Here is a 21899-nt window from a genome sequence, read left to right on the forward strand (position 1 = left end):
GGATGACCTGTGTATCAAACAAATGCTGTGTTTGTTTTATTTTCTGGAAACAGGGTCAGAAAACCTGCATGTTTCTCACATCTTGCAGAAAGCAAAAATTGAAGTAAGCGAAGATGGAACCAAAGCTTCAGCAGCAACAAGTAAGAACTGGGTCAGGAGCCAGGATGGACTGTGATGTAGGGGCATGAGCATGCTGTCGCCCACCCAGCCACTTACCCAATATGTAGCGAACCCGGTTCCCCCCGCTCCCAGCACTGTGTGTGGGTTGCCCCCCCAGGTGACAGGGGTGAATTTAGACAGAGTGAGGACCTGCCTCCTCAAGGCTCAGAGTCTTGTTTCATTAAGGAAAGCCCCTCAGTGCAAGACATTCCAGGACAAGAGTCGGTAAGCTTTCTCTGTAAAGAGCTCGATAGGGTGTATTTTCTGCTTTGTGGGTGGTACTGCCTCCACCGCAGCTTCTCAACTCCGCCACTGTGACGGGAAAGCCGCATAGCTGATAGGAGCCAGTGGGTGTGGCTGTGTTCCAATAAAGCTTTATTTATAAAAGCAGGATCTGACCCCCTCAGAGTTGGCCCGAGGGCAGGGGTTTGCTGACCCCTGCCCTCAGAAGGTTAAAGCATATTCTGGCTTCTTCTTGGCAGAAAAGCCCAATCTTCATATTGAAACCTTAAATAATAGCAGCTACCAATAGGAACTAGACCGGTGAGGTCTATCCGAGACGAAGTGGAGAAGGAGCGAGCAGCTGTTGCATTACAGCGGATTGCTGGGCCACCTCCTTCGATAAGTAGAACATCCACATTTGCTTTCTCCTCATGGTTTAATAACGAAGGAGAAAATAGAACAATCTTGGGTTGGTTTTCATACCCCCTAATTATCCACCTGAGATTGCGTGGATAGATCTGGCCAAACTCTGAACTCATAAAGGGAATATCCCAGTTCTGCTTATACCTGAGTCACATATTTCTGGTCATTAAAAGGTACCATTTATGCTCCAAAAAGACACTTTATGGCCTTTCTAGAATAAACATTTAATTTGTAATCCTTTAACATAGCATTAAAAACAAAAGCCTAGAATACGAGTGCTTCAAATTTTTCAGATGCTTTTTATCTCTTCTAGGTAATTGTAAGTGAGAGCTGAATTTTGCCGGTTATTGACCAATTGTGCCAATTAGTGTAACTATCGAGACTGGCTCCATAATTTGCGGGGCCCTGTGCAAAATGTAGAGGTGGAGCCCTCAATGAACACTTACTGAGAATTTGAAGACAGCAGCAGCAGAGCACCGAACCGAGTGTAGGGCTCTCGGGAGTGTGACTGCTAGGCCACACGCCCAGGAAGCCAGCCCTGCTGGCTCAGATACCAGGACTGCTATAGCTCGGGGCCACAGATGGGGGGGGGCGCTGATGCAGCAGCAGTTTATGTCTCACAGTTCTGGAGGCTGGGCGGCCAAGATCAAGGGCTGGTTTCTCCTGAGGCCTTTCTCCGTGGCTTGCCGAGGGCTGCTTTCTCCCTGTGTCCTCACGTGGCCTTTGCGCTGGGCACACACATCCCTCGTGTCTCCCTCTCTTCTCATAAGGACACCAGTCCTATTGGATCAGGGCCCTGCCTTCGTGACCTCATTCAAACTTAAATACCTTGGGGGTTGGGGCTTCAACATAGGGATTTTGGGGTGGTACAGTTCAGTCCACAAGCCCTGCTAACTCTTGATTGCTTTTCAGTAACCCTGGGTTGAGTACTTTACGTCAACATAGCTGCAGATGGTTCCTTTTTGACATCGAGCCTAAGTCATTAGTGCTTCCCAGGGTTTGAGGAAGAGCACTGGGCCATTGCAGCGAGAGTGGTGCCGTTTTATACCCAGCACCCACCCTCCCGCAGGGCCGTGTCACAGGCTTATGAAATTGAAGCCACCAGTGAGGAAGCATGGCAGAGTGATCATGTCTAGGACTGTGGGCTAAGGAAGTTTGCTTTCTGAGTCCAGTGTCTGCACCAGCTAGGTTGAACAGCAGCATGGGGTGGTGGGTCCCAGGTGAGAGGTCTCCGTTGCCATGCACAGGGGACCCACCAGAGGAAAACGCACAGACAAAATGGGTGAAAACTAAGCTGGGCCTTGATATACAGGAAGGATTTGGCTAGGCTAAAAGGACCAGGGGGCCTTCATCAGCAAGGCAGATGGTATGAATAAAAAATAGCTAATAATAACAGTGAATGTGCATTAGGTGTTTGTTAAGTGACAAACACTTTTCTCAGAGTTTATAATATGTTCTATGTCATTGAATCCTCATAAAAACCCTATGGAGTGAGTACATTTATTAAAGAAGATGGTACCTGTGTAGACTGAATGAGACACGGAATGGAAAGGGCCTGGCCTGTGAGAGGGGTTCAGTAAACGGTGGCCACTGGACCTGTTCTAACCTGGCCAGCCCATGGGACGGGCACTGTGTCCTCTAACTCCAGCATCGAAGATCCTTGCTGGCCTCACACTGGGTGTACAACACATTTTCTTTTTCTTCCCGTAGCTGCGATTCTAATTGCAAGGTCATCACCTCCCTGGTTTATAGTAGACAGACCTTTTCTATTTTTCATCCGACATAATCCTACAGGTAAGCGGCTCTTCTCTTCCATTGTTCGCTAGCTGTTAGAATTCAGAAAGGTATATGGAATCATAGTTAAATCCAACCTTGCTTCTCTTAATTCATCTCCCTTGTGTCAACGATGGCAAACACTTTGAATAATAGAACCGCCCACCTTGAAGAGATAGGAAAACTACGGCTGTGTTTACAGGGTGTGATGGAATCTTTTAAACACTGATTTTAGGTTTGCTGGTTGGTTTGTTTTTAACATAGAGCTCTGCAGCCCTTTTGGGGATTTATGATAGCTGTTGATTTTTTTGTCCACATTTTTGTAAATGCAGTGGTTAAATTTTATAAGAAATTACCTGTCCTCAACCTCTGTAAGCCCCCTCTGTTGTTACCGCCGGAGAATTGTTAATTCGATAGATCTTGGCTCCCTAAGTCATGGGTTCAGAGTTGGCTCTGTCCTTTAGCTTCATCTTTAAAATACGGAAAACAGTAGTTCTTACCGCTTAGTACAATTATGAAGAATAAGTCAGATTGTCTTTGTGGAGAGCTTAACTAACACAAGCTTGTTCCTTAACCTTTTGTCTCATTGTAACTCTAATGTCATAATTTGTGTGCTTCTGCACCAAAGTCCAGTATGGGAGCCTCCAGCCACACATGGTTATTTAACCTTAACTTTTAATAATTAAAATGAAATATAACTTAAAATTCAGTTTCTTAGTCAGACTAGCCATGTATCAAGGGCTCAACAGCCCCATGTGACTAGTGGCTACCATATCGGACAATGAAAATATAGACTGTTTCCATCACTGCAGAAAGTTCTATAGGATAGCACTGCTTGAGAACAATAGGTTAATCGCAGCCTAGGGACTATCCCTTAAATATGCTTTATATCTTATTTTAAGAAATGTTTTTTATAGAGTTACACCTTGTTTCCTTCTAATCCTGTAGGTGCTGTCTTATTCATGGGTCAGATATACAAACCCTGAAGAGTGTACAAGAGAAACCATGCAAAGCAAAGGCTCCTTTGCGATGAAAACAAGACTCCTTTCCTACATCTTTCATAGTTCTGTTAAATATTTTTGTACATTACTTTCTTTTTCAAAACTAGTTCTTAGGAACAGAGACTCAGTGATGCAAGCATTTCTGTTCTGGGATATATATCAAAGGGAAAAAGGGGCAGGATGGCTGGAACACTGTACTGATGAATAGAAAGGCTTCAAAATGTCTAAAAAAAATCCTTTAAACTACTGAGCTAACCCTCTTGAGTATTTACTGTCCAGTTCAGGAGTTTTGTTTTGTTTTGTTTACATGTGTGGCATTTCAGAAGAAATTGAATCAGTGTGACGGGGAAAAAAATAAATAAAATAAAAATTAAAAAAAACCCGCAACAACACATTTTATGATAGCTTTTACTTTTTTATGAAAAGAATATTATTGGCCTTTTTAATTCTTTTGTTTGGGTCCCATCCAAAGTCTATCAATTGATAGTAAGTATTATTTCGGGGGTAGAAATAGTGAAATCTCTAGCCTCTTTGAGTGTTTTTGTCGTCGTCGTTTTCTATAATGCATGTATTCACTAAAATAAAGTCTAAAAAACGAATGTCTTGCTAGACAAGGTTTGCTGTTGTGCAGTGTGCCTGTCACTACTGGTCTGTACTCTTTGGATTTGCATTTTTGTATTTTGTACAAAGTAAAAAATAAAGTGTTATGAGTAGTAAAAAAAAAAAAAGCCATTTCTCTGTGATTTGAAAATACAACAAAAGAAACAGAGCCTTTTAAAAATACTTTAACTTCTTCTACTAAACCTTTGCACTCGGGCAAGCAGCAGAAAACCCACGGCCCCTGGCTTTGTCCTCCTGTTTTCCTCTAGTGCTGGCAATCAGACACTGTCTGTTCCCGGCTTCACCACCTCTCAGCTTCTGAGTCCCTGCCTAGGAGGAGAGCAGGCTGCACTGGGGCAATCCCAGCCCTCATATCAGCAGTGGCTCCCTCAGGGCAGGATTCAGAATGTTCCCAGCAAAGAGTAGGGTTTTACAGCAAGTGCACACGGAAGGTGCTGGGTCCTGAGACACTTTGAACTCGGAGTGAACAGCGCATGTTACATTTTTGGTGATCGGCCGGAGTGTTTGTTTCCTGATAGGAAAAGATGTTTTGTTTTGTTTTGTTTTGTTCTGTTTTTGGAGAACTGCTCACAATTCCAAGGTTACCATTTTTTATTTGCCTAGTTTGTTGTCATTGTTGCTTTACTAATTTCCTAACGGTTTGAGTCATCTAATATCAGAATGCTTTAAAATATGTATCAAAACTTAAAAACATTTCTTTTAAGACCCATGAGCTTGACTCGTCATTCTTTATACATTAAAACTTTACATCCAACACTCCAGCAATTTGTCATTTGTGATTCTTATTCGTCAAGTGGGCTGAGCTTTGCTGTTTGCAACTATTTAAGTATGGGTACTCGGGTTAGCCAAGAGAGAAAGGAAGGGGGGCGGGTAATTGCTTTCCTTAATGAAGAGTAAATGCCAGGGTCAACACAGACTACCTGTACTCTAGCAAACATGCTAGTACAGTTATTAATGCCTTTTAGAGGCAGTTTTACTCATTTTCTGGTTTTCTGGTCCCATTCTGTTATATTATTGTTAATAGTTAAAATAGAAATAGTGCTAGCAGTGATCCAAGAATTATACACTCCATTTATTCATTTGTGTACCTACTGGGCACCAAGCATTAAGAGGTTCAGAGATAAATATGTCCTTTCCCCAAGTAAGGTAATCTTGAAAGGGAGAGCGTGAATTCTAGCTTGGCCAAATGTCTACCCTGTGTAAGTGTACTTACAAGATATGCAAGTAGGACCAAGTGGGCATTAGTCCAAGAAAGAAGCCTAAAAGTGGATACAGGGCCAAGACTAGATCCCTGAGCTCTTGGCTCCAGCAGTGCTCATTCCAGAAAAGACCAGGAGAGTTTGCTTTACTTCCCCCCTGCAACCCCGCCAAGTAGGCTCCACACCCATCGTGGAGCCCAGTGCAATCCTCAAACTCATGACCCTGAGATGAAGACCTGAGCTGTAAAGATCAAGAGCCAGACAACCAATGGACTGAGCCACCCAGGCACCCCAAGAGTTTGCTTTTCTAATATCACCTAGTAGAGTGGCCCTGTTACGTATTACAGATAGTCTGCTCCCCCAAAATAGAAATCGGTCACATTTTACTGAGCACATTAAATTTTGAAGTATCTGGTCCCATTTCTGAATATTAGATAGTAAAGTTTCAAATTTATGATATAGAGAACTTGGAAGAATCTCATAGAGGAATCATAGTATCAAGGTTCCTGGACTCTATTTCTTCTCTCTCTTTCACTTGATCTTCCCAGCTCATCTTTAGTGCTTTCTCACCCATCAGCACCCAGATTCTGACCTGACTCTGGTAGCCTCCAGAACTTGTTGATAATCTCTGGACAGGGGGAAAGTTCTTTTCAAATTATTACTGTTATATAATTCAACTTTTATCTTTCAATATACTTCAGTGAGTCAATAGGCCTTGTCTTCAAAAAGATAAAATTTAGAAAAACTCCTTTATTTGAGGGAAACTGAGGTAAATTTAAGATATGGCACTGCCATAAAAAATTGCAGACCTGTCATGAAAGATCACATTTGCTGTGATACTGTGACTTTTTTTTTAATTTTATTTATTTGAGAGTATAAGGGGGGGTACATAGAGGGAGAGGGACAAGCTGACTCCCCACTAAGTGCAGAGCCACACACGGGGCTCAATCCCAGGCCCCTGAGACCATGACCTGAGATGAAGTCAGAGGCTTAACTGAGCTACCCAGGGTGCCCCAATACTGTGATTGATAATAAGAGATATGTATTTGGTTTTCATCCCCATTTCTGGCACAGAGCTCCCCCAACCCTTGGAATTTACAAAGTGATAGAGAGCTTTTATGAAGATCTCTTGCGTTATCTTAATGGAGTAACTTTTGGCCAAACAAGGCAAGCATCCAGAGAGGCTGGGTCATGGAGGGAGCCCTTGAGGTTACAAGGCAACTACCTAATTCCAAGCCCTCACCTCCATAAATGTGCATGTTTCCACAGAAGGCAGACCTGCAGTAATCTGGACTGCCAGCCAGGGCTGGCTCTGGAGGGCCAACCGGGGTATCCTCCAAAGAGAGACACCTGGGAGCCTTGATAACTACAGAATGGAGGCTGGTTGCTAGGAGACCCAACCAGGTGATTGGAGGGCTGAAACTTTCAGCTCCACCCCCACTGACCTCTGGGGAGGGGAGAAGGGCTGGAGGTGGAATCAATGGCCAATGGCCAAATGATTTAATTGACTACGTGTTTGTAATGAAGCCTCCATAAAAATCCAAAGGACAGGTTCAGAGAGCTTCCGGGTCAATGGGGATTTGTGCGAATGGTGCACTAGGATGGCAGGGAACCTCCTCGCCCTTCCCCAGACCCTGCCCTATGCATCTCTTCCATCTAGCTGTTCCTGAGTTATATCCTTTTATAAACGAGCAATCCAGGAAGTAAGATGTTTCTCTGAGTTCTGTGAGTTACTCTAGCAAGTTAATAGAACCCAAGGAGGGGGTCCTGGGAACCTCTCTGATTTATAGCCAAAGGGTCAGAAGTACAGGTGACAACCTGGGTGCCAATCAGCATCTGAAGTGGGGGTGTAGGGGAGGCAGCCTTGTGGGCCCGAGCCCCTAACGGGTGAGGGTGAGATGGGATACTCCCTCTCAGCACCTGGTATTAGATTTGAATTGAATTGTAGGATATCCAGCTGGTGTCTGAGTATTGGTGATGCGGGGGGAAATCCCCATACATTGGAATTGGGTGTCAGAATCTTTATTTGCTATGTATGTTATGAGCAAACAATTTATCATATAGATTAGATGTCACGTTGAGTTTGGGTAGGAGACAGGCTGCAATGTTCCTAAAGTAACAAAATGGTAGACCTATGGAACCGAGGCCAACAACCAGTAAAATCACTCTTTTGACACTTAATGAAATGAGGATTTTCCATTTTGCCCGAGACACAATGGAAAAAAAGAGTAGGCACTGACCCAAATAAGTCAAAAGCTCTGTCTTATTGGCCTTTGAGTCTTTGTCCTAAAAAGTTGATGACAAGTAACTTGGAAAAAATGCCAATCATAAGACACAAGGGAGTGACTTTTGTCCCAGTAACTCTTTGTTTTTCTGAAAGTGAAAAACCGAATGACCCATGAGTTCCACATTAAGGGGTCTAAGAAATTGAAGTGAGTGGAACAGGGATTTGCTCTGAGCCAGCAGAGTGGCAAACACCAGTTCTTAGGACTGGTCATCGGTGGCTGCCTGGGGAGAGGAGCAGACCAAGTTAACTAACTGGTGGAGGACTTCTCTGTCCTTGGCCTCCCATGACCGCTGAAAGACCCTGTGTCCCTCAAGAGTCCACTTCAGGCCACCCAAGAGTGGAAGACGCCACTGGCTATAAAGCCCGTTTCTTCTGATTATTCCCCAACTGTCCCTTTGACCCTCTCCCAGATCTTGAAGAAAAAAGGAGACAGATGTGATTTAAAAGGAGAAATTTGCTAAATGAGAAATCACTGTTTTATATGATAGCAGGTACATTATTAGTGTTTGCAGATTAAATTATTGAATAGGAGGTACCGAAATGGAAGTGAATTTTTAAATTTCTCAGTGCCATACCTCCTTCATCTGAAGTTTCTAATCCCTTTACCAAAGGTAAAGAGAAGGGTAGTAGGCCTTTGCACTTGTCCCTCATAGACAAGGGAATAATGCGAGTACCCACGGCTCAGTCCCAGAGGCAGGTTGTCAGGAGCCCCAGACACATCATTGTCAGGTTGGTTAATCTGAGGATGATCAGCTGATTTTATTTTACTGTATTTGTCTTATTAACTCTATTGCCTACTGATAAATATCTCTGGCCCTGACTGATTTGTTGTCTTGCTGGGTAGACACTGATCAATAACGTACATAGAGGAAGTGTCTTCGGAAAGTCAGGCAATTGCTCTGATTAGAAATATTCTTCTCTAGCACTCCATGACCTCATTACTCATCTCTTCTGCAAAACTCATTAGAACAAACTCATTAGTTCATTTGACGATTTTAATATATAACAGATGTGGTAAAAATGTATTCTGCAAATAATGGAGTTCTTCCTCAGTTGAAGGGGGAATACGTTAATGTTTTTAAATTTCTTAATTGCTTTTCTCCCAGAAATTTCTCTTAAAACTATTAGTCTTCTGTTGTGAGTGAGCATTAACAGGCACCCAGATAACTGAACAAGAATAAATGAGTGTTAGTAGAAAGCACAGCCACTAACATCAAAACTGCTTTTTTTCCAGGAGCATGTGTGCTTGTGATTATAATTTTTGATTGCATGAATTTTCTCCTGAAAAAAAAAAAAGCAAAACAAAAAAAACAAAAAAATAACTTGTTCTTAGTTTGCAAGATGGGATTTAATCTAACAGTCATTCTTTGGTATTCTACAGATAGAACCATGGCTTCCAGGTGCTCTGATAGCCAACCAAAGTTATAAGCCTCAGCTCTGGGTCCTTGGGGATGATGGTAGACAGGCTTTACACACTAGATTTGGACCTGACACCAGGGTTAACTGAAGGGAAGAGAAAACCAAGTGGGCTTAGGCATACACACGTTACTTGCCTACTACCAGCAGGGCCTCCTCAGTGGGCACCCCTCAGCCAGGGAGAGTTGTGAGCTGGTCCCCCACATGGGAAGAATGTCCACATCTGGTTCCATAAAGATGCACAGTAAGAGTCCCTTGAGTCTGCAGTGCATCTTCTCCTGCCACAAAAAAAGGGAAGAATAGGAAGAAGGGGCCATAGTTTTATCTATGGCAACCCTACAACTCTTCCTATTTTCAGGAAATATGAAAGAACTCAAACATCCATACCTTGGCATCATAGGTGAATTGTTCATGTATCAGACTCTTAACACCCTAAGGGACAAGGTGAGCTAGTTTCTACAATCACGTTCATGGGATATTAGAGTTCTGAGAGGCCTTGAAAAGTCAGTTTTCACTGTAATCCTTTGCTTTATCCATCTCTCCTTCCTGTAGAGGGAGAAAAGTGTTCCCCACAATGGGCACTTTGCATACTACTTAACTATGAAGTAGGATTACCACACCACCTTGTGGCCAAAGTCTAAAAAATGGGAACACACACAAAAACAGCCCCTATTTGTTCCATTCTTACTTGGAAGGTAGAGTTTCTAGTAATAGTTCACTTTCTCATGACCACATAAAACACTTTTTGAGAATGCTGTTCCCTGTTTTATATATGCATATCATAAAAACAGTATGGACTGAAAAGAATAAGGCTTATGTAATTGAGTCTATAGACCTCAATCATGCATTTTTGGCTCAATGTTACACTTTGGGCTTAGGGAACTAGCCAGTGAGAAATGGTGGGAAAGGATATCAGAATTTCAAAGTAAATGACTTTAACATCTTTCAATGGTGCCAGGCCAAGCTCAAGTATTAGTGCTACTGTATTTCTCCAACTTCCTTATGGTCATGTCTTCTCCACATGAATTAGACAGTCAAAAAGGCAGTGTTCCACATGGTCACCGAATGCTCTTGGTCACACACTCCGTTGACAACATTCTCACACCTATGTTCCTCTTACCCACATTTCAAATTTACAAATTATTGGTTCTTTTTTTTTTAAGATTTTATTTATTTGACAGAGGGAGACACAGCGAGAGCAGGAACACAAGCAGGGGGAGTAGGAGAGTTCTGGAGAAGCAGGCTTCCTGCTGAGCAGGGAGCCCGATGCGGGGCTCGATCCCAGGACCCTGGGATCATGACCTGAGGCGAACGCAGACACATGACTGAGCCACCCAGGTGCCCCTTGTATTTACTGGTTCTTACATGGCAAATTAAAGTTCTCTAGAGGTTGGTTCCAAGTATCAAGGAATTTCATACGGAACTGAGAAAATGTGTTTTATTTTCTACCTTCCAGCCCATCATAGTTTAGTGGGTGCCTTTTAAAAGTACAACTCAAATTCAGAGAAGACTTTACTTAGAAATGTTCGTTGAAATCCCATTCTTCCTAAGCGATTTGGATCTCTCTACTTGCAAAGTAGATTTTATGAACTAGAGCTAGATTTGTCCCACATGTATATCTAAAAGCATTCAAGGTTCAGAAGCTCAAAAACCAAAGAAAGAGGGTAGTTCCCCTCCAACATTGTAGGATAAGGTCCTGCAAAACGCCCTGAACAGAAATTTGGGATCACATTATCAGCACTACTTATGGGGGAAATGAAGGACTACTAACTTTGCAACCGAATTCTCCAAAGACCCTTGGAAAAAATGTCCACCTAAAATAAAATTAGAGAATATTCTAGCTAAACCTGACATTTTGCATATACTGCATGAGTAAGTGGTTGGAGGACATTTACTGTCTTTTGCTTCTCAGAAACTTTCTATGATCTCTCTTCTCTGGTGTCCAGGAGATGCTTATCAAGTGTACTTGTGGACGACACACCTAAGTGTGGCGCTTTTTACCACTGGGTTTGGCCCTCTATCCCTGGGTTCAAGTATTAGGAGTTTCTCAAAAGAAAGGTGAAATTATTTAACCTACCAATTTGGCCAATTAAGTAGTTCTCAAACTTCCCCCTCTGAAGACAGCCTCTGCTTTACCTGCCGGAGCTGAAAGCCCCCTTACATACGACAAAACTCCCACTTCTCTGACCAGTCTCAGGAAAGGGGTTTCAAAGGTCCCCTTTATCCTCTCTTATAAAAAGATTTTATGGCAAGCCTTTTGCCTCCTTGCCTCCGAGAAAGCAAGATGGGTCACCAGCAGCTCTACGGGAACCACGAAAACTCAGCCAGGGATCTTGTTCTGATCTGGAAATAGGGCCCGCCATGTGTGCCACCAGAGTCTCCATCCGTAAAAGGATGCAGGCTTCAGGAAGCTGGATTAACCATTCCCTGAATGGTTCATGCAAGATACCCACCTTAATGCTAGCTCTTTGAACATAAAAATATTTCAATTAAAAAAAAAGACTTTATGGCAAAAGTGCTGTCAGGTGTTTTTTCTTTTTTAGATTTTTTTAAATTTTTATTTACGTATTTTTTTTTTAATTTTATCCATTTATTCGTTAGAGAGAGAGCAGGATGAGCGGCAGGCAGAGGGAGAAGCAGGCTCCCCGCTGAGCAATGAGCCTGATGTGGGACTCGATCCCAGAACCCTGGGATCACGACCTGAGCCGAAGGCAGATGCTTAACCGACTGAACCACCTAGGCGTCCCAGTGCTGTCAGTTTTAACATTTCTATTCTCAACTCCCAAGTCCCACTTTTCTTGTTAACGCCTGAGAGTGACTACTGACAAATTCAAACTAAAAATTACCACTATTGCCAAAGAGCTAAAAAGAAACAAAGACACAAAGAATTTGCAGTTGGAGGATTACTGAATTCAACACAATGACTGAAGAACCAGAAGGACATACTCTTAAGGTCTGTCCTCTAGAAACTGAATGTGTTAACAGTAAAATACTTAAAACAGTGTTTGGTACACAGTGGCTATGATTATGATTATGGAATACTAAATTGATAAATATATGCCTTATTTTTCCATTAGGATTGATATATATTTTTCAGTTAGCTGCTTGTGACTTTCTTTTAAAAGCATAAACTTTATCTTTTTTGTTATTTGTTTTATAGAAATTGAATAACTACGAGATGAATTAGTATACAGAATCTCAAACCTAGACAGAATCTAGGGGTCATGTAAATACCCATCTAACTGTGATAAACTGCACTTTTACATTTCTAAAGGTTAAGAGCTATTACTATTTTAGCTAAAATCCTATTAAAGGGACAAAGTTCACCAACCTGGGTATATCAAATTAAACTACAATAAAATCTTTAGAGAAAAAGTGACTTTTTTACTGGTATGAAAGTTCACGTAAAACACATATGTAAATTATGGTGATACCTCAAAGCTAGCCAGGAATAAAGTAGACCTAACTATACATGTTAAATAAAATAATAAAATCAAGGACTTTAGAAAAAACTTACTGGAAAAACATCCAAAAAGACTTTTGACAAAACAAAAAAGAAAAAGAAAAAACTCAATGACCTGATAAATATGTTTAATTTTAGGAACTCATTATGAGAAATAAGACCTATTTCTTTACAATTTGAAAAATGTCCAGCTTTGAACATCTTTGACATTTATCTCATTCTCTGGCTCACAAATTTCAGGTTGCCACAATTTTGGCAGGTTAGCTGGCAGTGATAGCCTTTTCTGCTCTTAAATTCTCTTTGGGCTTGGAATAGTCCCAGGGCCGTCTGTTCTCAGTGAACCCATAGAGTTTCCTAAGTGCCACTCGAGCCGCTTCTTCTTCTGCAACCAGCACTGTTTCCCCAGGTCCTTCTGCAATCAACTTCTTATCACTAGAACAAAACCAAGAGTAGTCTGAAATTACCCGTGATCATAAGACACAGTCCACAAATGGGTTATGGTTTCTATATCTTGTTTTGGCAATGATATCTACCAGAAGTAACACAAGAGCTTTGGATATAGTATCTTTTGAAAATTTACTAGTTTTGTTGCAAATTCATTATATATAGTAGTTAGAAAAGAAATACTTACATTTCCATAGAAATATAAACTCACTAGGTCCAATATTTTTCAAATCAAAAAACCAAGGCACATCTAAGTAAGTATGGGTCTGTTATTGTTGTTGATGGAAGAATTTAAAGAATATATAAAAATCTTGCTATAATATAAAGCCTGAAACTTAAAAATATTCATGGAAACTATAACTACATTATATTTAATTCATCTTAAATCTGTGATATGAGGAAAAATTTTATGGAAAAAAATTGTGCCTTTCTGGTTTTTCGTCTAAACTTTAAAATAAACGAGAAATCAGTTCTGTATTTTAAATTAAGAGCTTTAGATCTTTAAAACTTGCTAAGATTTACAACATTTTTTTTAAAGATTTTATTTATTTATTTGAGAGAGAGAGAATGAGAGCCAGAGAGCATGAGAGGGAAGAGGGTCAGAGGGAGAAGCAGACTCCCTGCTGGGCAGGGAGACCGATGTGGGACTCGATCCCGGGACTCCAGGATCATGACCTGAGCCGAAGGCAGTCGCTTAACCAACTGAGCCACCCAGGCACCCTAAAACATTATTTTATATATTATAATCCGCTCTTATTCCCAGAAGATACTGAGGTAGCAGTGAACACTTAAGGTTATCGGTGTTCTAAGTAAAGCCAAATTAAACAAAAATGGGTATTCCTGTTTTAATGATATTTCTATTACAATAACTAGCAAACTCTTCTCCAAAAATGTAAAACTGTTCCCACAGGGAGGAAAGGATGTGCACTGAACAAGTGTGGTATGGATGTGCTACTTCTCAATTACATTTAAGTACTTCCAAGAAATTTCCTGACCCCAAACTTTACCTATCCAACTAAAAGAAGCATCTCTGAAAATCTCATAAACAGCAACTTCACTTAGTAGCTGAGATTTAATATAAGTTGACTTGAAAGCCAAGGAAGAACAGAATCAAATTAAAGAAAAATGAGCAAAACTACACAGGAAAAAAAAAAAAAAACAATATGGAAGGAATGTGCTAAGAATCATTTTCCGTGGCAGTAATCTGAAATGAAACAAAATTAATCATATAGGTTAAACTTCACAGTAATAATTCTACACATACATATCTGTAATGGTATGGAATAGAGAAAATCATCTAAGTGAATTTCAAAAAGCACAAGATGTATATCATGTTTCTAGTCCAGTGACGGTCTTAGTGTATCACTGATCATTTTTTAAAATACCATTATGTAAAATCTAGGAAAAATTAAATAATTCTACTACCCAGTGACAACCATTGTTAGTAATAGGGCAAACTGCTTCATTTAAAAATAAGAGAGCATTCTTCAAAATTTCCGTAAGTCACTAAAAATCCTTACCAACATCACCAGTCCTGGATGTACTATGTTCTGTCATGTCCATTTATTATTTCCCTCTTACTGGATACCAAAGTTATTTCTAATTTTCTAACTGAAAAAATGCTATTAGTTCAACAACTGTTTACTGACTACCACGTCCTAAAAACTGTTCTGGGTATGGGGTACAAAGAGTGAACAAACGAACATCTTTGTTTACACATTTTTGATGTAACCTGGAGACACACACCCAAAGTGAGAATACCAAATCAAAGGACATGAAGAATTTAAAGACTCTTGGCATTTGGTCAAAATTACTGACAGAAATACTATACCACTCTTTTCTTCTATTAGGAATATATGAACTGCAGATAAAGGATGTGTTTAAGACTAACCAAGCTAATAAGCAAAAGAGTACCTTGTTATTCTGCTTTGCATTTCAATTAAAACTGAAGTTGAAACGTTTTATAACATTGTCTATTTTCTCCTTTGTGATGTCCTTCCATTGCCTTTAACCTATAAAATCCTACATCACATAAAGATCAGAAAAATATTGACCTAAATTTTAACCACGTTTCTTAAATATTCAATCAGTGTGAGGCAAACCAACTGTTTACTAACAAAAAACTAAAACAGTCTCAATGTGGGCTGATTTATATATTTTGATGGACAACTAACTAAGCCCTTCCTTTTCCAGTCCTAGGCTGGAACAGCTGAAGCTGTTACAAGTGTGGATTAGGGGTAAATCTCTAACACTTATGAATCAGAACTTTTATTTGTCTACAGAAATGTTTAGGTTAACAGGAAATTCTCACTCATTGAAATGAATGGATTCTACAATGTATAGTTGGTTAACAAAAGCTACTACTATCAAACCACAGATTATTTACCTTCCCCTAAGACTGACCAGCAGAAAAGGAAGCAGTACATAGATAATCATGGGAATGAGATTTTTTTAAATCTGTTAATGCAATTAGAGCTTATATTAAGGAATTGTGAAAGGTCAGTTGTTAAAGCTTCCAATCAATGCTATGAAGTCAAGATTAAAATTTTACTAACCATAAAATCTTTCAAATAAATAAATAAGTAAATATAAATAAATAAATAAATAAATAAAATTTTACTAACCAGTATAAGCCAACAAAAAACACAGGCAAAGCTGTGGTGCTTCCAGACTGCCTGGTAAGTCTAGATTCAGGAGCTGAAATATTCCTTTTCTTCAGTTCTTCTACCAGTAGCCCCATGGGATTTATTATCTTCCAAATCTCAAAGAGTTCTTTTCCAGTCATCTGAGTAATTAAGAAGTCCTGCATATAAAAATACAATTTATACATTTAAAGCCATATAAAAAAAATAAGGATCATATTCAAAGTACACTTTTAACAGAATTTAAAAACTTAATGGGGATTGAAAAAGACAATATTATTCCTTTTCATGTCCATATAGTTTTTCATGTAAGTTTTATTACAAAAATCATAGTTGTTGCAGATGACATGATACACTGGCAAGAGTACTCAAAAGATTCCACCAAAAAGTTGCTAGAACTGATAAACGAGTTCAGTAAAGTCTCAGGACACAAAATCAACGTCCAGAAATCTGTTGCATTTTTACATACCAATAATGAAGGAGCAAAAGAGAAATCAAGAGATAGATCCCATTTACAACTACACCAAAACCCGTAAGACGATCTAGGAATAAGCTTACCAAAGAGTTAAAAGATCTGTACTCTGAAAACTACAGAGCACTTATGAAAGAAATTGAAGATGACACAAAGAAATGGAAAAACATTCTATGTTCATGGATTGGAAGATCAAATACTGTTAAAATGTCTCTACTACCCAAAACAATCTATATTCAATGCAATTCCTATCAAAATACCACCAGCATTTTTCACAGAACAATCCTAAAATTTATATGGAACCACAAAAGACCCCAAATAGCCAAAGCAATTTTGAAAAAGAAAAGCAAAACTGGAGGCATCACAATTCTGGATGTCAAGTTATATTACAAAGCTGTAGTGATCAAGACAGTATGGTATTGGGGCACCTGGGTGGCACAGTGGGTTAAGCATCCAACTCTTGATTTCAGCTCAGGTCATGATCTCAGGATTGTGAGATCAAGCCCAGTGTCAGGCTCTTTGCTGGGCGTGGAGCCTGCTTAAGATTATCTCTCTTTTAGGGGCGCCTGGGTGGCTCAGTGGTTGGGCGTGTGCCTTCAGCTTGGGTCACGATCCCAGGATCCTGGGATCGAGCCCCGCATCGGGCTCCCTGCCCTGCGGGAAGCCTGCTTCTCCCTCTCCCACTCCCCCTGCTTGTGTTCCCTCTCTCACTGTGTCTCTGTCAAATAAATAAATATTAAAAAAAAAAAGATTATCTCTCTTTTTCCCCGCTGCCCCTCCCCATCCCAAAAATAAAATAAAAATAAAATATTAATGAAATAAACACATAAATAACTTAAAAAAAAAACACAACAGCATGGTACTGGCACAAAAACACACATAGATCCATGGAACAGAATAGAAAACTCAGAAATGGACCAACAACTATATGGTCAACTAATCTTCAACAAAGCAGGAAAAGAATATCCACTGGAAAAAAGATGGTTTCTTCAACAAATGGTGTTGGGAAAACTGGACAGCAATATGTGAAAGAATGAAACTGGACCACTTTCTTACACCATCCACAAAAATAAATTCAAAATGGATGAAAGACCTAAATGTGAGACAGGAAACCATCAAAATCCTAGAACAGAACACAGGCAGCAACCTCCTTGACATAGGCTATAGCAACTTCTTACTAGACACATCTCCGGAGGCAAGGGAAACAAAAGCAAAAATGAACTACTGGGACTTCATCAAGACAAAAAGCTTCTGCACAACAGAGGAAACAATCAACAAAACTAAAAGGCAACCTTCAGAATGGGAGAAGATACTTGCAAATGACATATCTGAAAAGGGTTAGCATCCAGAATCTATAACGAACTTATCAAACTCAACACACAAAAAACAAATAATCCAGTTAAGAAATGGGCAGAACACATGAATAGGCATTTTTCCAGAGAAGACATAGACACATGAAGGCCAACAGACACATGAAAATATGCTCAACATTACCCATCATCAAGGAAATACAAATCAAAACTATGAGATACCACCTCTCAACATTCAGAATGGCTAAAATTAACAACACAGGAAACAACAGAAGTTGGCGAGGATTCCCACTGTTGGTGGGAATGCAAACTGCACAGTGCGGCCACTCTGGAGAACAGTTTGGAAGTTCCTCAAAAAGTTAAAAATAGAACTACCCCATGATTTAGCAATTACACTACTAGGTATTGAACCAAACCATACAAAAATACTGATTCGAAGGGACACATGCATCCCAACGTTTATAGTATCATCAACAGTAGCCAAATTATGGAAAGAGCCCAAATGTCCATCAACTGATGAATAAAGTGGTATACACACACACAATGGAATATTACTCAGCCATAAAAAAGAATGAAATCTTGCCATTTGCAATCACATGGATGGAGCCAGAGAGTATTATGTTAAGCAAAATAAGTCAGAAAAAGAAATACAAAATGATTTCACTCATATGTGTAATTTAAGAAATGAAAAACAGATGAACTTGGGGGGGAAAAAGAGAGAGGCAAACCGTAAAACAGACTCTTTAACTACAGAGAGTTAACAGGGCTGCTGGAGGGGAGTTAGGCAGGGGGGTAGGTTAAATGGGTGATGGGTATTAAGGAGTACACTTGTTGTGATGGGCAGTATGTGTTATATGTAAGTGATAAGTCACTAAATTCTACTCCTGAAACTAATATTACACTAAATGTTAACTAAATGGAATTTAAATAAAAACTTGAAAAAAAAAAACCAAAATTCATAGTTGAAGGTAAAATCTTATAACTAAGAAATATGCTTTTATCAGTAAGAAAAATATTTTTAAAACAAATGAATTCATGAATAAATAGTAGTAACTTCTGGCAGAAACTCCTATAAAAAAAGTACTATGGGCCTCCAGATAATAGTACTTCACTATTGAAATTCATGATTTAAAAAAAATCATTTAAATAATTTCACATTGTCTTTTAAAACTCTTTAAGACTTGATAATATTTTCAATTTGTAAGACTAAGAAAATGGAAAAATTATGAACATTCAAAGCAGAATTCATATGCCAATAAAAAACATTACCAATATTGACAGAAAATATGTGAACATGAATTTTCACAATATATTGCAATTAACTTGTGTTAACAAACACAGTATAAAATAAAGGATGGGTAAATGGGGACATGAGGGGAGAAATGTTAAAAAGAAAAATAACAGTTCACAAAATAGTTAATTTCATTATAACACTTGCCCAAGCACTAGAACTCTAGTTCAGTTTTGTTAATAAAAAATATTTATCACCTGAAACTAATATAACACTGTATGTTAATTATACTGAATTAAAAAAAAATTTTTTTTAATTTATTAAGTCCTCATTAGGGGATTTTCAATCTTTTAATGTACAGATATAGTTGCCTTATGAGACACATGGTTACTTACACCTATGAATGAATCCCTGGATTATTTGCAATATAGAATAACCAACTGTAGGGTGAAGGAAAAACAATTTGAATGCCTAAGGTATTGGTAGGAATATAAAAAGAAATCTAGATTTTTTTGGTGATCACATATGCCTATTTTTTTCCCTATAGGTTTCTGGTCCTAATAGTTTATTATTAGAACTTTCAGTGGGAGTGGAGCTTGAATATTCTAATCCCATTTCCCAGAACAGGGAGATAGTATGAAGAAGTATGTTTCTAAAATGCACATATGGGGGTGCCCGGGTGGTGCAGTCGGTTAAGCCTCCAACTCTTGGTTTTGGTTCAGGTTGTAATATCAGGGTCGTGAGATCGGGCTCTGCACCAGGCTCCACACTTGGCGCAGTCTGCTTAGGACTCTCTTCCACTCCCTCTGCCTGCCCCCATGTGCACACATGCATGTGCTTGCTCTCTCTCCCAAATAAATAAATAAATCTTAAAAAAAGAAGCTTTAGACCTTTCTCAGAATTTGGTAGGGAGAAAAATTCACAGATCACCTTCTAAGATCATATAACAAAGAAACGAATTACAAAAAAAGTTTTCATTCTTTCCACCTCAAGCAGGTCCCAGTGTGTGCAATTAAGCATTACCTACCCTGATGAAAAGAGCGGTCCTCTCAGGGCCACTGCTCTGTAGCAGGGCTCCAATCACTGCAAAGAAAGTCTGCTGTAAAACAGGCGGGGGGACTGGAAATTCTGCACTCAGTGTTAACTGCTCCACAGCCAAGTTTCTGGCCACGTGACACACCACTTCCTCACCAGTGAGAAAGTCAACAAGACTTTTAATGCCTTCAGTAGGCAAGTCTGGGTGTGCATCCTCAAAAAACTGTGTGAGACAAGTTTTTGAAAAAGATGTCCCTTGTTCAGAGAGTTCTTGATTATCTTTAAGATTCAGAAGAACAGCTTCTTTCTCTATTCCAAGGTTTTGGCGCTTGGCCTCCTCACTTTTAATATAGCAGCTATTAACAAATGCAGTTTTGAGAAGATCTAAGGAAAAGGTTTCCTGTAACCGATGTCCAAATGCTTGTATTTCAGCATGGTAATCCCAGTTGGGCTTCTCTGAACTGAAAATGAAAAACAGAAGACAGTAAGAGATGGTAAAAAGAACAAGATGTTACAATAACACAAAAACTTTAATTGTGATACAATTTTATTGATTATGTAAAGGAAATTAAAAAAGACTGAGTTTCACTTTAACACCACGGTTTGATTTTCTCAAAGTTAGAATTTAAGTCAGATGATAACTTGCGGTTCTTTGCTATATTCACTGGTGGATTCATTTTCCCTTTGAGCCAACTGCCACATTAAAGTTCTTCAACATCAGAGACTAAGCCATTACCCTACCTTTTAGATTCTTTACTTCTGCTATAACCATGGAATTATGCTTTATACCTAGGTATGAAATAGGAGTTATAATTTCACAGGTTCAAGCTCTAAACAAGAAGTACGCTATATTTATCTCTTATTTTATTAAGTGTTAAAAACACCCATTTAAGTTAGCATCTAAATAATCTAGTATCATTACAAGTAGATTAAAAGTTCGTAATCATTCCCAAGAATGGCTAAAAGGTGTTTTTAAAAAGAGACAATAAATCCACATAAAACCCTTTTAAGTAAAAATGGATAGGAAAATATAAAGATCCTGGTTGTTAAGTCATAAAATGCATGTTAACCTATATAATCCTTAGTTTCTTCCAACTATAAAAGCCAAAAGTGACCAACCTCACAATAATCAAAGAAACGTGAATTAAGAGATACTATTTTCTGCCTATTAGGAAAATAATATTGTTTTGAAAGAGTATAGGAATATGAACAAGTATATTCCTAAGGACAGATGTATAAATTGGTTCAATTTGGGGGGGTAATATTAAAGTAGCTATCAAAGTTTCATACTAAATTTCCCAAGGAGTAATAACTTCAAAGCTAATCACTCTTCCATCGGTTGTAACAGCAATAATATGGAACTCAAATGCCTACGAATGGAGTCAAAAGAATGAGATGCATCTATTTTACATCGCCACGACTACAAGTAGTCAGAGTCACATTATTAGAGAAAAAGATTCAAGACCTCAGGTATAGTAGATCTCATGTGGAGCTATAAAGATGTCTTTCTCTGCCAGACTACTGGACTTCTTTGCCAAGCTACCGCCAGACACTACTGGAACAAGATTAAGAAGAAACAAGATTAACTGGGGCAAAAAACCTAAAGCTCAACTGTTTTCCTTTTATTCTGGCAAACGGACTGATAGTTGCATATACTTAATTTTGCTCTTGCGATGCTGTGGAATGCTTTCTCCCCTCTTATCTCTCTTTCCCAAGAATTCTCAGCCATTACAACAGAGAGACTGCAACCCCAAGCCCACATAAAGGTTAGCCTCAGCAGGCCTCATTTCTCAAAACTCAGCTGATAGGCTCTAAATAAGAGTTCCCAGGCGTCGGGGGTAGACCCGTGTTCCACCCCGAGGCAGAAATCTATTCCCTGTGCCCACGCGTCCAAGTTCCACCGGTGTCTCTACCGCAAACCTCCTAAGCTCAAGCCAGGCGCGCTTTAGCGAGGAGCAACCCTCCCAGCCGCCGCCGGGTCCTCGACCCCCACCCCGACCCCTTCCGAGGCGGCTCCTACCGGCGCACGGGCGGCGGCGGGCACCGGAGCAGACGCCACCGCTCTAACTCCTTCTGGAAGCGGAAGGCGGCGCGGAATCCCTTCTTCACGCCCCGAACTGGCGGGACGGGAGTCGGGGCGGCCGGCGCCAGGAGGCGGCGAGGCCCCAGCAAAAGCAGTCTCCCCAGGCCGGATGCCATTA

General features: G+C 39.8%; 2 protein-coding genes across 5 annotated transcripts in view; one reads left to right on the forward strand and one right to left on the reverse strand.

Annotated features, from left to right (window-relative positions):
• SERPINE2 (serpin family E member 2) overlaps positions 1–4960 on the forward strand; it is a 59956-nt gene extending 54996 nt beyond the window's left edge. For all 3 annotated transcript variants that reach the window (XM_073877987.1, XM_025890738.2, XM_073877982.1), the window contains 3 exons: positions 54–140; positions 2515–2598; positions 3526–4960. In XM_073877987.1, the coding sequence (XP_073734088.1) occupies positions 54–140; positions 2515–2598; positions 3526–3563 (209 nt within the window). In that variant the 3' untranslated portion in view covers positions 3564–4960. The remainder of the gene's footprint in view (positions 1–53; positions 141–2514; positions 2599–3525) is intronic.
• Positions 4961–12705: 7745 nt separating this feature from the next.
• On the reverse strand, positions 12706–21899 carry MRPL44 (mitochondrial ribosomal protein L44). Of its 2 annotated transcripts, none has more exons than XM_025890775.2 (4): positions 21719–21899; positions 19691–20159; positions 15633–15811; positions 12706–12996 (listed from the first exon to the last, which is right to left on the reverse strand). In XM_025890775.2, the coding sequence occupies exons 1-4, from the start codon at positions 21895–21897 to the stop codon at positions 12825–12827; spliced, it is 999 nt and encodes a 332-aa protein (XP_025746560.1). In that variant the 5' UTR covers positions 21898–21899; the 3' UTR covers positions 12706–12824. The 2 variants fall into 2 exon arrangements, with proteins under 2 accessions (XP_025746560.1, XP_073734094.1); XM_073877993.1 differs by lacking the exon at positions 12706–12996 and adding an exon at positions 13020–14212.

Source organism: Callorhinus ursinus, unplaced genomic scaffold, assembly GCF_003265705.2.
Source record: "Callorhinus ursinus isolate GAN/ISIS: 27379988/994484 unplaced genomic scaffold, GSC_fseal_2.0 scaffold2, whole genome shotgun sequence".
NCBI classification, from domain to species: Eukaryota; Metazoa; Chordata; class Mammalia; order Carnivora; family Otariidae; genus Callorhinus; species Callorhinus ursinus.

What these genes read in the sequence shown, in the direction of transcription:
- MRPL44 (XM_025890775.2), bottom strand. Translation starts at nt 21,897, where the DNA reads ATGGCATCCGGCCTGGGGAGACTGCTTTTGCTGGGGCCTCGCCGCCTC. An exon ending in CCGCCGCCGCCCGTGCGCCG is followed by an intron (nt 20,160 to 21,718) that starts GTAGGAGCCGCC and finishes TTTCATTTTCAG; the next exon opens with TTCAGAGAAGCCCAACTGGG. An exon ending in TTTTTTGTTGGCTTATACTG is followed by an intron (nt 12,997 to 15,632) that starts GTTAGTAAAATT and finishes GTTTTGTTCTAG; the next exon opens with TGATAAGAAGTTGATTGCAG.